This window comes from Lethenteron reissneri, chromosome 19 (assembly GCF_015708825.2).
Source record: "Lethenteron reissneri isolate LAM-NWPU_2019-01 chromosome 19, ASM1570882v1, whole genome shotgun sequence".
Lineage (NCBI taxonomy): Eukaryota > Metazoa > Chordata > Hyperoartia > Petromyzontiformes > Petromyzontidae > Lethenteron > Lethenteron reissneri.
Genome location: NC_083797.1, coordinates 3397576 through 3414747, shown reverse-complemented (window position 1 = coordinate 3414747; position 17172 = coordinate 3397576). Strand labels below are relative to the sequence as shown.

Sequence of the window (17172 nt, the reverse complement as noted above, 5' to 3'; positions counted from 1 at the left end):
AAGCTGCGATGCAACATCTGTCTGGGTACTCACGTTGTTCAGGTGCGAGAGCGTGATCTCAATTGGAACGTCGATGGCACTGGGCATGGGTCGCATCGTGAGGGCAAACACCTTGGAATTCACAATCGTCGAGTTCCTGCGCAAAGGTGTGAACAACGCGGCACTTTGTTGTTCTTTTGCATGTGCGTATCAATCGAGAGATGGCGCAGTGCACTTGCTAAACAACGGAAATTTGACGTTATCAACACGGATGTACAGTGGTTTAAATGTGACCAGCACTTTGAAAGCAAAGAGATTGAGTGCATTCGAAGAAATCACAGCCACAATGTTGGCAGACAACAAGGACTCTATTGAATGTCCATGCGACGCGCATCGCCAACGCCACGGTGGGCATGTTGGAGGGTTAGAGGGATGGGAATTACGTGAAAAAAAACATCTCTCAGGAATTACCAACAGATTACTTGGTCTCTTGAGTTTTCAAGCGGTTAAGCAAAATAAACTTAAACTCACGCTACCAAGTTGTATATGTGTATAGTTTTATTGACCTATCATAAAACTAGAATTTAACTATCATTTTTAATCTAATAATGGATGATACCTTTATCGACACCCGATACAGTGAGTGTAATAGCATCAGGCTACACATGTGCTTGGAGACAAAGAATAAATAAGTCAGCTGTCTTGGGAAGAACGACAATACATGAGGGATTGCGATACCATGTGTTATTTTACAAAGGCAAGCAGAATCTGCAATTCTATTGCGATAAATAATTTAATTCCTGATGTCAAGAGTATAATACTGAGAGACTAGATTTTAATATAGACAAGTATGTCACCGATGCATTGCATACTCAGTTAAATTAAGAACATTTAAATGTGTAGCTTCATTTTTCTAAAGATATGCCAATGTGATTTAAAAAAAAAAGCTTATTTCACTGTTTAAAAATGTGCTCTGTCAAAATTTTATCATTATATTCTGATATGAATTTTAAGTTATACATTAATTCTTAACTGAAAGTAAAGTTTGCTGTGTGTTTTCACATAATAATAAATGTCTCAGCAAATATTAGCTTATACAATATTCAGTATTCTTAACTACATTAGTACTAACTCGACTCAACCAGCAGTGAATAATGAGGCTCTGAAATTTAACTGTCTTCACATGTAACATTTTAGATCGTATTTTATTCATATAGGTTAGCAGATCTTTCATACAAAGCCAATAAACAGGGTTTTTTTCTATTTAATGACAGTTCTAACTATGGCAGACTTAAAATGTGTTCTGTTAACATGAATGCCATATTTTCAAATAATATAGAACAATGAAAAAGCTCATTTATATGCAGAATACAGATGTTTTTTTTAATTCCGAATAATAATGTGCAACTTTCTCTCAATCCACTGCTGGATGAAGCCTTCCCCATGCTGTGTTCGTCACAGGAGCAATTTGTTCATACTTTGCAACGCTGGTCAGTGCGAGTTGAGAAACTCGTTACTTTCCAACAATCGGTTTAGATGTCACCCGGCAGCGATAACAGCCATGGCCAAGGATCGAACTTATCGGGCTGGGTTCACAGTGCTTTAACCAATGCACCACAATTCCACCCAATGCATTAATATTGCACTAAATTAATCAACTGTATAACGAATTGCTATACATCTAAAATAAATCAGTATTAAAAATGTAAGGATTTGGTATCGGCAAAACAATACTTTGAAATGGAAGATTACACTGGCAAATTCAAATCGATTTATGAATACGATTTTAATATCTGCAGCATCATAAACCATCCGAGTGTGCGGGTGCATGGCTCACCTTGATATTGGAAGGAGCAGGCCGATGTTCTTGTAGAGAATGTTTCCAACAACAGCAAATTCTCCCTTTTCTAAGTAAATTTAAAGAAACTATTTTACAATCGATTGTTAACATTTTAGATGATTATTTTGACCTAAATTCTATCATTTTCATGACTAGCACCCAAGCCAAATAAATTAAGTACATCCCATAACCTCTCGTAGCCATGTAACAATGCATCAGTTCACAAATTAAATTGGACTCGTGTGCTAATGATTCACACAACATCGAATCACAGTGTGTGAGTAACGAGTTATTAACTATTTATGTGCATGTAATGTACATTATGCGGAAACATTGCATGATTTTCTATTCCTGAAAATGCCTCATGTGTTCAGGACCTCCTCCATTGAACGAAAAAAAACTATGGTGGTCGACAAACAGGTCCATAGTTTGGGTTGCATGGCCACAGTCATACTGTGGCGTGTCTTTCATTTTCCACATATTAGATTAAGGCTAACGGAGGAAACAAAAAAAGAGAACTGCACAGACTGGAAAGTATAAATTATACCAATATATTTGAAAGCCGAATCAAAACTGTGATGATTAATCCAATTTCTGGTGGGGTGACTCACAGTGCACCTACACACCTCCTTGACATAGTGTTTACGAGCAAGGTGACACAAAAAAGCATGATATGCAACGTGCTAAGTCAAAATCCTGTCATGAAAATTGTCAATGCATCTTGCGGATCTGACATTTCAAGAAAGAATGACATCTTTGACTGGTAATAAAACGTAATGCATGCTGCAGAGATTTTACGTGAAAAATGCAAATGATTGCAGTTTGCATAGCGAAACATGCTTTGATGTCCTTGTATAATTTACATTTAAAAATGTGAAGGAATGCATGATGCACGTTTCAAATATGCACATATAAACGCATGTTAAATATATGGATATATATATACTCTGGCACAGCTATACATGTCAGGTTTGAAACGTAAAATAATGCATGGTAAAAGTGATTTTCATTCCTGGCATTAGGATATGTATTAGCTGTAATTCTCATATCTTAGAAAGAAAGGTAGCACAGCAGGTAACATAAAGAGCTGGTTGATGCGTTTGTACTTGATCAATTGTAAATATTTTAACAAGTCTAATTCATATTGGAACTTTTCTTATAGACTGGAATGGCAATGAAAAAAGTTAATTCAAAATGCTGCAGCTCAAATGATGCGTATTTAGATTCGGTGTAATTATATATCTTAATTTATTCACACAAGACTCAACACTTCTCAATCATTGATCCTTAATTTTTTTTTTTAAGACAGCACTGTGCCAAGAACTAAAAACTTTTCAGAACTGATATGGAGTTAAAAGTTTCACCAATGCAAAGATGACTTTATGTTTAACCCTCACATTGATATTGCTATCATCAATCATCCCCCTTTGGCTGCCAGTCCATCGTTATCCTTCACGATTGGCCATCATTCCATCGAGCGATGTGACCAGCTCATGCCCACTTACTTAACAGTAAATGTGATGATGCCTTCAACCTGTTCTCACATTCCATGAGTTCCTCCCTCTGTTTCTCATTGTAAATTCAAGCATCGAAATCCCCATTCTCCGTTGGACACTTAAGCTTTTCTTCCTTTTTTCTTTGTCCATGTTCATGTTCAAATTCTATATTTCATATCAGGTGATATGCACTAATTAAAAACTCCCTTCTTTGCGCAGATTGGTACATCTGTTTTTTGCGTAACTAATTATAGTGTTTCAAAAGCACAAAGAGCCTACCCATTTGGCCATTCTACTATCCGATTTGAAAAAGGAAAGAAAAGAAGATGACAGTGGTTCAGAAACGTGACAAGAATGAGCCGGGACAGGAGGCTGTTTCCAGGTGCTGAGCCACAGAAGCAGAAGAAATCAGGAGTAGGTGAAAGGTAGACAACCAGGTCCGATAGAGCGAGTGGTAAAAGATCTATAAGAGAAGCGATTGAGATTGAGTGAAGCAGTGGCACTAGCTAAAGAAAGATAACCTTGGCAGAAATTGGCACAGCTGCATCGTCCATAATACAGATTCTTTTGGTTAGCTTCATCACTAGTAAGCTGACAGGAGGGTCAATACATGATACTACATATTAATGCTGCACTACTTATTAATGAACCATGGTGTGTTTAATAGAGTATTAATTTTTATGAAGAGTACTCAATCATATAGGCTTATAAAACTACTTTGGTGTCTTGACTTAAAGCTTTCGTGACTGCAGGAATTCATATTCTTTGGGTCTTTCGGTAAAGCCACGTAGATGGAAAAATAAACAAAAAATATGACGAGGTTTCGATCGCAACACAAGCAATCGTCATCAGGTGAATTGATTGTGTTGCGATCGAAACGTCGTGATATTTTTTATAATTGTTTCTATCTACAGTGGCTTTACCGAAAGACTCAAATAATACATTGTGTCGTCATATTTTCACTTTATATATATATCTCAATACATTCGACTATACTTAACTTTTACAACTCATTTTTATTCGGATTTAATTCAATTAATCACTTACGTGCCATGCCCTAAATTCACGAAGCGCAAACAGTAATGATTTGACATTGTGCTTCTCGTAATATATCGGACTTAAATTAAAGGTCCCTTACCTGACGGTAGAGAGGATATGACATACTTTGGCACAACCATTTTGTCTTCCAAGTTACGTGCCCACTCCACCATCCCATTCCTGCCTTTCATCGGAAAAATTATGTCCGTGTTGTCCTCCGTGATCAAGAACTTGTAAATGTTGATTACTAAAGAGAACACACGTCTGTTAATTTTTTCACTTCAAAGAAAGTATAAGCGCGAAACTGAACTCAACTTTAGACTGCAAGTTTGTTCGACGTTGGACCATCTTGACCGGTGTTACAGTGCCTCCCCGTTACGGATTGACAGACAGAGCAAATGTGAAAACGCCTTCCACTTTAAATGGATAGCGTTGCACTACATATATTTCACCATCAAACAGTCCGCTGCTGGATTGGAGACTTCCCCATGCTGTGTGGGCTACGGCAGCTAGTTGACCATACTTCATCACCGTTGGTCAGTCCGGGGTTTGTGTAGGCAGATATTATAGACGGGGTGAGCTTATAAGTACAGTACAATAATAGATTTTGCTGCAGTGCTTTCTTCCTGCCCGCCTTGTAGCCCCAATGCTCAACAATAATAACAACTTTCGATTTAAAGCTTTCGTAACTGCAGGGATTCATATTCTTGGTTCTTTCCGTAAAGTCACGTAGAAGGGAGATAATAAAATACAAATAAAACAATAAAATTCTCACGACGTTTCGATCGCAACACAAGCAATCATCATTAGGTGTGAAACCCACAGCAAGAAAATTTGAAAAAAGTGTCGGTTTTCACACCTGATGATGATTGCGTGTGTTGCAATCGAAACGTCGTGAGAATTTTTATTTTATTTTATTATTTTCCTTCTACGTGACTTTACCGAAAGAACCAAGACTAATAATAACAACAAAACTAATTAACAGCCCCTTTCTTTATAAATCTCCTGATTAGTGAAGCTCATGCGATGGCGTGCCAGTCATGGAAATTGTTTTTTTCACCCCCCCACACCCACACTGGAGGGAGGGGGAGGGGCAAGGGGTAGCCGGGACGAGTTCAGATGTCACTCGACACCGTGGGCCAGGAATCGAACACAGCTTTAGAGTGCCCTGCCCTGCGCCACTGTAACTGGATACCGTTTTTACAAATGTAAATCTTTTTTTATTAACCAAAACTGGAACTTTGAACGAAAAAAATCCACCAATTAACCCACGGACCTTAAATGTGGCGCATTTATTTAAAAAAAAAAACTATATACTTTAAAAGCCATGGGGAAGTGATCGTTACCTAAATTTTCTGTGACGAGATAAAAAGTCTGGGCATTCTTAATTCCATTTCCCATGACGTGAATAAAATCTTCCACAATTTTCATCAGTGCAATGGAAGCAGGGTAAATCTGCAGAATGGAAATATTGAAAGGTTATTTCATACATAATTTTTCTTAACTTGCCATCTCATTATGACATTATTGCATAATGTTGAGATTCTCATATATATATACCACGAATATAATATAAAGAATTGTTCTGCAAGTTATTCCACGGAATTATAAAGTTGGAGGTGTTGAAAAAAGGTGTGAGTCATATGAAAATTGTTAAAAGTCAGAATAATACTAATTTTTTTTAAATGTATTAACTTATGGAATAAGATATAATTTAACATAAATGTGAGTTGCTTACCAGTTGGGCATCATCCCACTTCTCTTTGTTCTCTTCAGATAATAAATTGCTGACGACTTGAACAAAATTCTGAAAATAATTGTCACAAAGAAACACATGGTCACTGCAAATAAATAAACGTCGTTTTTTTTAATCATCAGCGTAATATGAAAGTGTAACGTAGAAATATTTTGACATCACGCAAACGTAGAACGGTACAATTAAATCGGAATGTTTTAATTACGAATATATGTTAAGGTGATGGATTATTCACGGTATTGGCCAATGGAAGTCTCAAACGACATATCCATCCATGCAAAGATAGTGCATCACTGATTCACTGTCCTTACATACCTACCATTGTCTAGGTCTATCTTGCAAAACAAATTATTCCTACCTGTTGAGATAAAACACTCTTTATTGCCAGTTAACTACACTGGGGCTTATAAACCTCCTGGCCTAGTTCGAGACACTCACCGAGACAGAAAAAAATCAAAACATAAAGGTGCAGCCCTGCAATTGCTTGCTCATGCCACCACAAGAGGGAACTCTAGAGAGCTATAATAATAATAATAGGGCTTTTTTCTGGCAACAAAACTGAAACCTTTTATGAGGATTCATGTCTGCATTAACCACAATACTTGTAGTCAAAATGCAAACAAACAACACACTGCAAATATATGCATTGTCCTTGAAACTGATTGGTCCACACCAGAGACAGCTTTCTTTCTTTTTCCCCTTTTTTGTCTAGCTGCAAGTATTGTGGTTAATGCAGACATGAATCCTCGTAAAAAGGTTTCAGTTGTGTTGCCAGAAAAAAGGTGAAAAACCCTAGTATTATATTTTGGTACTGGCAAAGGAGTACTAATGATCTAGACAGCTGATTGACCAGCCCTTTCACGCTGGCCAGGCTACTTGAAAGAGGTGGGAATACCCACACTTTACCCCACGAGATGTGACCAACTGATCAACTGTGATCCACCCATGTATGCTGTTTGGTGGACTGGGGTAGGGAGGCTGAAGCTACTTGCCTGTTGTTTCAACTGTCACACTGGGAGGTTGACCGGGTGAGCTCTGTATTGCAAGCCCAGTGTGCTAACCATGAAACAACAACAGAAGCACCCTAAGAGGACTCATGCCCACAGAAATTTGCACGTGAAAAAAACCCGTGCTCTCCAGTGCAATCTGTACGCTGACGCTCAATCAAGGTAAAACAATAATGCGGCTTGCTAGAACATGAATGCGTCGCAGTTCACCATGAAACGTGACATTTCTACGTAGGAACCTTTTACGAGAACGAATACGAAAAAAATGAACAACCCTTTGTCAATCGACTGCCGTGTCAGTCTTGTGGGTGGTTTAACCGCAATTCACCATGATAGTATAGTCAGTGCGGGTTGGTGAGACGCGTATCTGGGACCGTTTTTGTTACCAGGCTCGCTCGCCCAGCGATGGCTAGCGCGATGGGGGAAGCAAAAACGTGGTGGTCGTGCCGATGCCGCAGTGTATGCACGTGTGTACGTTGAACTTCTTTCGCACCGTACGTAGCCAACCGCGCTAATCGTAATTGCCGCACAGTGCCATTGCTCCTCCCGCAATCAACGAAATCAAATTTGCACCTTTTTTGTCAGCATTTTGGATTGTTATTCAAGCACCCGGAATACAGTGGGAATTTCAAAAGGAGGGAGGAATAATATATACGGTATATAGCAAGCCAGGCGTAATGCGACTCTCAACAAATGTAACCTTGTAATCACAATAAACTACAGCACGACGTTCAAACTGCATTTCGATCCATCTGCTGTGTGCTATAATGGTTAAAAACCCAATTTCTGGCTTGCACTAACACAGGCACAAACCATGAGTTGGAGAACGCTATATTGAGGTCAAATAAAATGCACTTACCAAGGCTACTGTAGTGAGATATAAAAGGTTGTCTCCCACTAGAATGGGCAGATTATGTGTGCTAGCTTGAACTGGCGCACACATGGAAGGAACGACGTAAATGGATATAAGCACTGTAAGTTCTGGAAAGTGATACATGTATACATTGCCATTCTTCTGAAATGTATTATTATTATATTATATATTTATAAAACAACTCTAATGGTTGGTATTGGATAACGTCCTTCATATGCAGCATGTCTTGCCCCGGTCGCCCAAGATGTTGACCTATACAGTAACTAATTTCATAACATATTCCAGGATAACTCATGGCAATAGTAACTTGGGGCTCTTTGATTATACCCTGAACTTAATAATTATCAATAATAACTTAATAATAATTAGTAGTAGTATAATTGTTATTCATATTGATAATTATTTATAATTATATCATGCACTTAATCATTATTATTAATAATTATTATTAATAATTATTAAGTTCAGGAGGCAATTGTATAACCATTGTTTTCCCAATATTTGCAGAGAGAGCATCGGCCGTCAAAAAAACGTAAGGTTCTGTCCTGTATTTTAAATTAATGCACTCGGTTAGTAACCCATTAATTCATTATACTCTCTATCATTTACATACACATTTTATATCCACACACGCTGCAACTATACACGTATATTGCAAAAGGGTGTGCCGTAAATGCAATGCTGCATTGAATTCAATATTAACTCGCATTACTATGTGAATGGTAATTATTAAATGTTGATTATTGTAAAAAAAAGAGATGGAAGATTACTCATGCCACTACAAGGTTTGGTGTAAATTAGTCATTTATATTAATACATTTGTTTAAAAAAATACGTATTAACCACTTTTAATACTGAATACAGGAATTATTCCCACAACTGAATCCACATCGATTGATAAAATAAAATCCTGGCTTGTTATTTGAGCATTAGTATACCAGCTCCTGAATCACATGAATGCTACAGTGGTCCCAGGGCGAAGCTTTATTTAAACTCCATGATGTGGAACAAAATGAGTCGGCCTGGGTTTTTTTTTCCCCGATGTCAGGTGTGCCAAATTCCATTACGTGAAAATGTGCAAGGCTGCTTATATGTTGCATCATAAATGTAATGATCACTCAAGGATGTGATCATTTTAGGAAGAGCAGGGAGGATTGGGTAAAGGGACAACCGTGCTACTTTTTGCTCATGCCACTGCTGCAGAAAGCTCTAGAAAGTCCCTGTGGAGGCTACTCTATCTGACTCTACCACATCAGATAGACGCATTAAAAGACGGGAAAGTACCCACAATTCACCCCACTATGTGGACAGAGGTGGAGAGATGTACGAAACTTGCTCCATTGTTTCAATGGTACAACAAAAAATCGTTACTGCAATGTCAAATGTATTCATGTATATCGGTAATACAATAATAATTTGTCGATTTTTGCCAATTTACTGCGAGATGAACGTCTACCCTTTGCATTTTGCTCATGGAGGCTATTTTTGTAACCGTAATTCACTGTGCTGGGCAGTATTAGTTGGTAAAGTGGAGGTTCTAAACCAGTCTCAAAACGGTGTTAGACCAGAGGATACCTTTTTGGCATCCTCTTTTTGGCATCCTCTGGTCTAACACCGTTTTGAGACGAGGCTCAAAAGAAAGCTGTATCTGGTGTGGACCAATCAGTTTCAAAGACAATGCAAATATTATCAGAGGATGGTTTTTTTTGCATTCTGACCACAAGTATTGTGGTTAATGCTGACATGATTCCTTGTAAAAGGTTTCAGTTTGGTGTATTCACATCTTAACACAGCTGTTTTGTTGCCAGAAAAAAGGGGAAAACCTATTCTCCTATTTTGGTACTGGCAAAGGAGGTCCCATGATGATGAAAACATTTAATTCATTCTTCCTCCACCTTACTCAAAATCAGTTTGCCTAAACTTAACTTGGTGTTCACTTACATATATTTGAATCATACAATGAGAGTGTATGATATAACAATGTCTGGGTTAAAACACTTTCCTGCCAATAAGACACCTAATTACACAGTGCCATCTATAGTTCATACAATGCCAAGAAAGGGTCATATCATTTTAAACACTCCTATGCATTTTCCATTAGTTTCTTGCTACTGCATTGAACATTTCGTATTAATATTTGCATACATAACGAGTCAGTTAATGTGAAATGTAAAAATAATGTGTTTTTTATAGTATACTTTTAATTTCCAGGAAATCAAAAAATGCTGGAACCCTGGAATTTCAGCATACAGTATTGTGATAGCCTAGAATCGGAATAATGTATATAATTTACATAATATGTATAACAATTACATCGTTAAAAACAAATTGGACATATAGCCATAGCATTATTTCATGTTTAAATCAACAATAATTGTTTCATGCTCGACTCAGCTTATTTGAAAAAGTTACAATTTTCCATTTTAATAATTGCAGTATGTTTATAAAGAGGCTCTGTGTGTGCATGAGTACTTTATACATGTGAGGAGCTGAAGTGTAGTGGTTAGCACGCTGCACTATGAACCCGGTGACCTGAGTTCAATTCGCGCTCACGACCAACATCAGTGACAAATTTACGAACGAGTCCTGGGCCTCCCCAAGGTCGACTGAGCCTCAAATTAGTACCTGGTACAGTGTGTAAATATAGTCACTAGAGAGACAAAGGCGGCCGGGCGTGGTGCTGGCCACCCACCCCCTCGTATGTCGTGCCGTGCTTAATAGGTACTCGCTAATAGCACTTGCCCCAATAGTATTTTAAGGCTATATGGGGGATCTTTGTCTTTGTACTTTTTATACAGAAAAAAAAACCTGCAACCGTATCAATTGTTGGGGCCATTAGTGTTGACGGCATGGCTCCCCCCATCCACACTCCGCCCTGGTTGTGTGTCCCATGGAAATGTGCGGGGAGTGCGAGTTACTCTAAAACATACAATTAAATTGTATTCATGCTGTGTTTAAATGCCACTGTAAATACCATATGTGAGTTCCTCTCACTAGTGTCATGCATAATGTTATTGGGGATTGCTAACCTATATTTTCACTGTATGTAGTTCTGGTTGTTTGTTATCCCTGTATCTACAATTTCCTTGATTTTGTTCTCTGCTATCCATGTACAGGATGGCCACTTTGGCATGAGTCACCATTGAAAATAGCTTCTTAGTTCAATGGGCCTTACCTGGAGCGAATTGTGAGTAAGCCTGCCTCTTCAAATGCATCTGGCTAATGTGAAGCAGCATCAAACATCCTTCGATTTTATGAGGCTATTTCCCTGAAATGGCCTCTTAACAGGGCCGAGCTTTCCCCCAAAATAATACTTCCTGCATAGGTGTTCGTGTTTGTGTTGCTCTGTGATGTGTTTGGTGATTGTAACGCGTGTTTGGTTCTCCACAATGCGCTGGGATTTTGTCAATTCAATACACATAAAGCTCCCAGCACGTGCAGCGAAACGTCAAACGTCGTGCTTAACAACACTCATTGTACAACCGAAAACACATCAGAGAACCGAAGAACACCAGCCGAACACATTCTAAAAATAAACGCGATAGATAAGTACGTAGATTCCACAAAACGATACAATCGAGGCTTTGGTAAATGCGACTGACACTTTGTGACACTTACCTGAACGTCCTCAGAAGACGGGTTGTAGTTGGCACGCTTGAGTGTCTGCGTCACGTTTGCCAGAATTTCCACAGAGGCCAAAAGATCACCGCTGTAACCCCTCTTCTGCTGGGACAAATCCAGGAGATCTTTGGTGACCTGGGACATCCCTTCTCCCGCTAGAATGCGGTGGCCTTTGGACAAATGTTCCATAATCTGCCATGCACAACGAAACACTCCTCACAACCATGGTACAGATTTTATTTGCAGCAAATGTAAAACCCATGTTCATTAGTCATCAAATACCCACGAGCAGAATGAAAGTGCCTCAAAAGCAATTAGTGCTTTGGTCATTCTTGCAAAAAATCACAATGAAATTGGCACTTACGTCTTGCTGCAGATTACGATATTCGTATGACACACAACGAGCAAAACTTGGACTTTCCCAAAAGGCCACACCATTCTCAGTGAGGGCACATCTTCGTACGAGCACTCCTGGCACATAGAGAAAATTAGACTAGTTTAGTTTGATATTAGAAATAAAACAAGTTAGGATCAGTAAAACGTGAAATGCAATTTTTTTTTTCAATATGACTCATTTCTGAGATTTTTTACTTCATACTGATGAATATACACACATACAGAGTATTATACACATGGAGGGTGAGCGATGATTTTGAGAATCAATCACGTGAAAGCGAAAGTATATGAGACCAGTGAAAGAGTCAATGTTGTGCCCCACACAAATAAGGATGATGATATTGATATCAGGCAGCACTAGAAAAGGTTGGTTCAGAAACAAAGATACGAGGAATAAGGCAGGGATGGTTCCCATCACAAACAAGCCTAAATAAAGTTGACTTTTTTTTCACTTCATACTGATGCATATACACACATACAGAGTATTATACACATGGAGGGTGAGCGATGATTTTGAGAATCAATCACGTGAAAGCGAAAGTATATGAGAACAGTGAAAGAGTCAATGTTGTGCCCCACACAAATAAGGATGATGATATTGATATCAGGCAGCACTAGAAAAGGTTGGTTCAGAAACAAAGATCGAGGAATAAGGCAGGGATGGTTCCCATCACAAACAAGCCTAAATAAAGTTGACTTTTTTTTCACTTCATACTGATGCATATACACACATACAGAGTATTATACACATGGAGGGTGAGCGATGATTTTGAGAATCAATCACGTGAAAGCGAAAGTATATGAGGCCAGTGAAACAGTCAATGTTGTGCCCCACACAAATAAGGATGATGATATTGATCTCAGGCAGCACTAGAAAAGGTCGGTTCAGAAACAAAGATACGAGAAATAAGGCAGGGGTGGTTCCCATCACAAACAAGCCTAAATAAAGTTGACTTTTTTTTCACTTCATACTGATGCATATACACACATACAGAGTATTATACACATGGAGGGTGAGCTAGGATTTTGAGAACCAATCACATGAAAGCGAAAGTATATGAGGCCAGTGAAACAGTCAATGTTGTGCCTCACACAAATAAGGATGATGATATTGATCTCAGGCATCACTAGAAAAGGTCGGTTCAAAAACAAAGATACGAGAAATAAGGCAGGGGTGGTTCCCATCACAAACAAGCCTAAATAAAGTTGACTTTTTTTTTCACTTCATACTGATGCATATACACACATACAGAGTATTATACACATGGAGGGTGAGCTAGGATTTTGAGAACCAATCACATGAAAGCGAAAGTATATGAGGCCAGTGAAACAGTCAATGTTGTGCCCCACACAAATAAGGATGATGATATTGATCTCAGGCATCACTAGAAAAGGTCGGTTCAAAAACAAAGATACGAGGAATAAGGCAGGGGTGGTTCCCATCACAAACAAGCCTAAATAAAGTTGACTTAGATGGATAGGATGTGGCATACGATGCGAGGAAACTACATCAGAAAAATTGTGGTGATCATGAAAGCAACAGGGGCAGAGAGTGAGAGACAAGGCGTAGAGAGACGTGGTCGAAGTGCTGAACTAAGATATGAAGGAACTGTGGAGTGGATGTGGAGATGATGGCCCAGGAGAGGAAGGATAAAGAGAAACAAGACAAGGAAGACAGACCCAAGATAGAGAAGACAAATAACAAGAAGAAGCAAGGCTCTAATATCACTATATATGTACAAGCAAGCAAAGAAACAATTATATAAAGACATGTATACATTGCGAACATATACACGCATGTGTTTAATTGGAGCTCCGTTCGATTAGATACATTTTTGTCTCATTGTCTAAACCTTGCATGTAAGCATAAGCAAAAAAACACACCAATAAAAAAAAATCATCAACGAAGTGGATATATTTTAGTATAAATAGGTGTAAAGGCAGGTGTTATGCCATAATTCACAGGAACAAGTATTCACCGGCCTTTGAGTAAATGTCCTTTTAACAATGACCCACGTTGCCTTTATGGTCATTTGTCTTTTATGTACGTGTAGGACTCGTACTCCGCTTGTCTTTCTCGTTCCATTTATTCGCACTTTAGAGTTCACACCTCCTCCTTATCACCGCTCCGTGTCTCCCCGTGCGCTCTGTTGCACCATCCGCCATCAACGACACTCTATGTCTCTCCGTTCTCTCTCCTGCTCTCCCAAGGTCCGTTACTCCGCTGCTACCCTACTCTGTATTCCTCCGATGCACTGCTACCACTGCTACCGCACACTGTGTTCTCTCTATCCACTGCTACCGTACTCTGTGTTATCTCTATCCACTGCTACCATACTCTGTGTTCTCTCTATCCACTGCTACCATACTCTGTGTTCTCTCTATCCACTGCTACCATACTCTGTGTTCTCTCTATCCACTGCTACCATACTCTGTGTTCTCTCTATCCACTGCTACCATACTCTGTGTTCTCTCTATCCACTGCTACCGTACTCTGTGTTATCTCTATCCACTGTTACCATACTCTGTGTTCTCTCTATCCACTGCTACCATACTCTGTGTTCTCTCTATCCACTGCTACCATACTCTGTGTTCTCTCTATCCACTGCTACCGTACTCTGTGTTATCTCTATCCACTGCTACCATACTCTGTGTTCTCTCTATCCACTGCTACCATACTCTGTGTTCTCTCTATCCACTGCTACCATACTCTGTGTTCTCTCTATCCACTGCTACCGTACTCTGTGTTCTCTCTATCCACTGTTACCATACTCTGTGTTATCTCTATCCACTGTTACCCTTATTGTATCTTCCCTACTCACTGCTGCTCCTCTCTTCCCCGGGCGCGAATCCCTCCAACTCCAACCAAGACTCCCGTCTCTCCGTTACGCCGTCCTTTTATCCCCGCACCAATCAGTCCCAATCAATTATCTCACCCCCCCCCCCCCCCCCCCCCCGCTTCGCCACTCGCCCCCAGGCCCCCAGCCTCACGTGACCTTGTTATTCCCGCCAGAGCGGCGCCGGTCATTAGCTACTCACCCTCCTAACCAATCACCGGCCTGCGTCCTCGGTTACCCCTAACACCTGTCGCACATCTTAACGACGTCTCCCTCACGCCCCAACAACAACAACCCTGTCCTCAGATACTCCCCACTGTACACTGCTCGCTTGCATAGCAACAGAACAACAGAATGCGTGGCGCGTCATATTTCAAGTCCTACATACGTATAACAAACAGATGACTACGATAGTGACTCACAGACCTGTGGCGTTTGGAGGGCAGATAGTTCCTGTTGATTCCCCGGCTGCTGTTCTCCTCCAGGTTACCCAGAAGTGGTCTTCTTCACAAACCTCATGGGCCTCTATGAGACAAACAGCACGCAGGTTCAGACATAACCTAATTTTAACAAGTATGCTTTTGGAACACAGCCATTTAACAAAAGTTGGCATGTGAACAAACGCACCAGTGCTGCTGAAGCAGTAATACATTGGCACGTTTGTTCAAGTGATAACTTTAATAATTGGCTGTGTCGGGTGGAGGAGGGTGTACGACAGATTTTACTTACACAATCTGGCCTGAAAATCAATTTTGAAGCATGGCCTTAATTTCCTGTCTTAGTTAAAAGGCACAAATGTGTGATAACACGTTGGTAGTGGTGCATAGGGGCCGTTCATAAATGACGTCACGCGATTTTGGACGATTTTTGATCCCTCCCGCCCCTTTGTCACACGGTGTCACAAAAGTCAGACCCCCCCTCAAATATGACGTCACAAAGCTCTGCCCCCCCCCACAAAATTAAACATTCTTCAAATCGCTTTAAAGTATTGTCATTGTAGTGCGTATTAATGTGGCGCTGCACTATGATGTTGTAGGAGAAAACATTTATTAAAAAGTTTATTTAATTAAGTAGAACGTGTTGTCTATATTTATTTAAAGTTGCGCATTTTGATGTGACGTCACAATTCTCAAACCCCGCCCCCCACACATCGTCACAAATGTCTGACCCCACCCCCCCTTGGTGCGTGACGTCATTTATGGACGGCCCCACAAGAACCACCCAGATAACTAACACCGCTCTGAATCGAAATAGGTACAGAGAGCCCTCTAATTACGTTGCTTCACTATAACGTCGCCAACGAATTAGGGAACGTGGTTTGATTTACAATGTGTGGAGCCACTGCAACGTCGTTTTGGAAAATTTATAGAAAAGAAACGCAGGAGTTTGGGCGACGTACGCGATGACGCACTAGGCCACAGCGCTCCCCAAGTGGGCATTGTACCCTCAAACGTGTTTTAACAACATCGCCGCCATACCGTGTACTGTACAACATCGCCGCCATATCGTGTACTGTACAACATCGCCGCCATACCGTGTACTGTAAAACATCGCCGCCATACCGTGTACTGTACAACATCGCCGCCATACTGAGTACTGTACAACATCGCCGCCATACTGAGTACTGTACAACTTCGCCGCCATACTGTGTACTGTACAACATCGCCGCCATACCGTGCACTGTACAACATTGCCGCCATATTGTGCACTGTACAACATCGCCGCCATACTGTGTACTGTACAACATCGCCGCCATACTGTGTACTGTACAACGTCGCCGCCATACTGTGTACTGTACATCATAGTCGCCATACTGTGTACTCTACAACATCTCCGCCATACTGTCTACTGTACAACATCGTCGCCATAATGTGTACTGTACAACATGGCCGCCATACTGTGTACTGGAAACATCGCCGCCATATTGTGTACTGTACAATATGGCCACCACACTGTGTACTGTACAACATCGCCTCTATACTGTGTACTGTACAGCATCGCCGCCATACTGTGTACTGTACAACATCTCCGCCATACTGTCAACTGTACAACATCGCCGCCATACTGTGTACTGTGCAACATCGCCGCCATACTGTGCACTGTACAGCATCGCCACCATACTGTGTACTGTACAACATCTCCGCCATACTGTCAACTGTACAACATCGCCGCCATACTGTGTACTGTGCAACATCGCCGCCATACTGTGTACTGTGCAACATCGCCGCCATACTGTGTACTGTAAAACATCGCCGCCATAATGTGTACTGTACAGCATCGCCGCCATACTGTGCACTGTAAAACATCGCCGCCATATTGTGTACTGTA

At 40.3% G+C, this 17172-nt stretch overlaps 1 protein-coding gene across 3 annotated transcripts in view; it reads right to left on the bottom strand.

Annotated features, from left to right (window-relative positions):
* The window catches only part of LOC133344174 (adhesion G protein-coupled receptor B1-like), a 67638-nt gene that overhangs the window by 25801 nt on the left and 24665 nt on the right, over window positions 1–17172 (bottom strand). For all 3 annotated transcript variants that reach the window (XM_061554185.1, XM_061554184.1, XM_061554186.1), the window contains 8 exons: window positions 15271–15369; window positions 11976–12082; window positions 11609–11803; window positions 6092–6160; window positions 5700–5808; window positions 4454–4600; window positions 1817–1886; window positions 34–136 (listed from right to left, as the gene is read on the bottom strand). In XM_061554185.1, the coding sequence (XP_061410169.1) occupies window positions 34–136; window positions 1817–1886; window positions 4454–4600; window positions 5700–5808; window positions 6092–6160; window positions 11609–11803; window positions 11976–12082; window positions 15271–15369 (899 nt within the window). The remainder of the gene's footprint in view (window positions 1–33; window positions 137–1816; window positions 1887–4453; window positions 4601–5699; window positions 5809–6091; window positions 6161–11608; window positions 11804–11975; window positions 12083–15270; window positions 15370–17172) is intronic.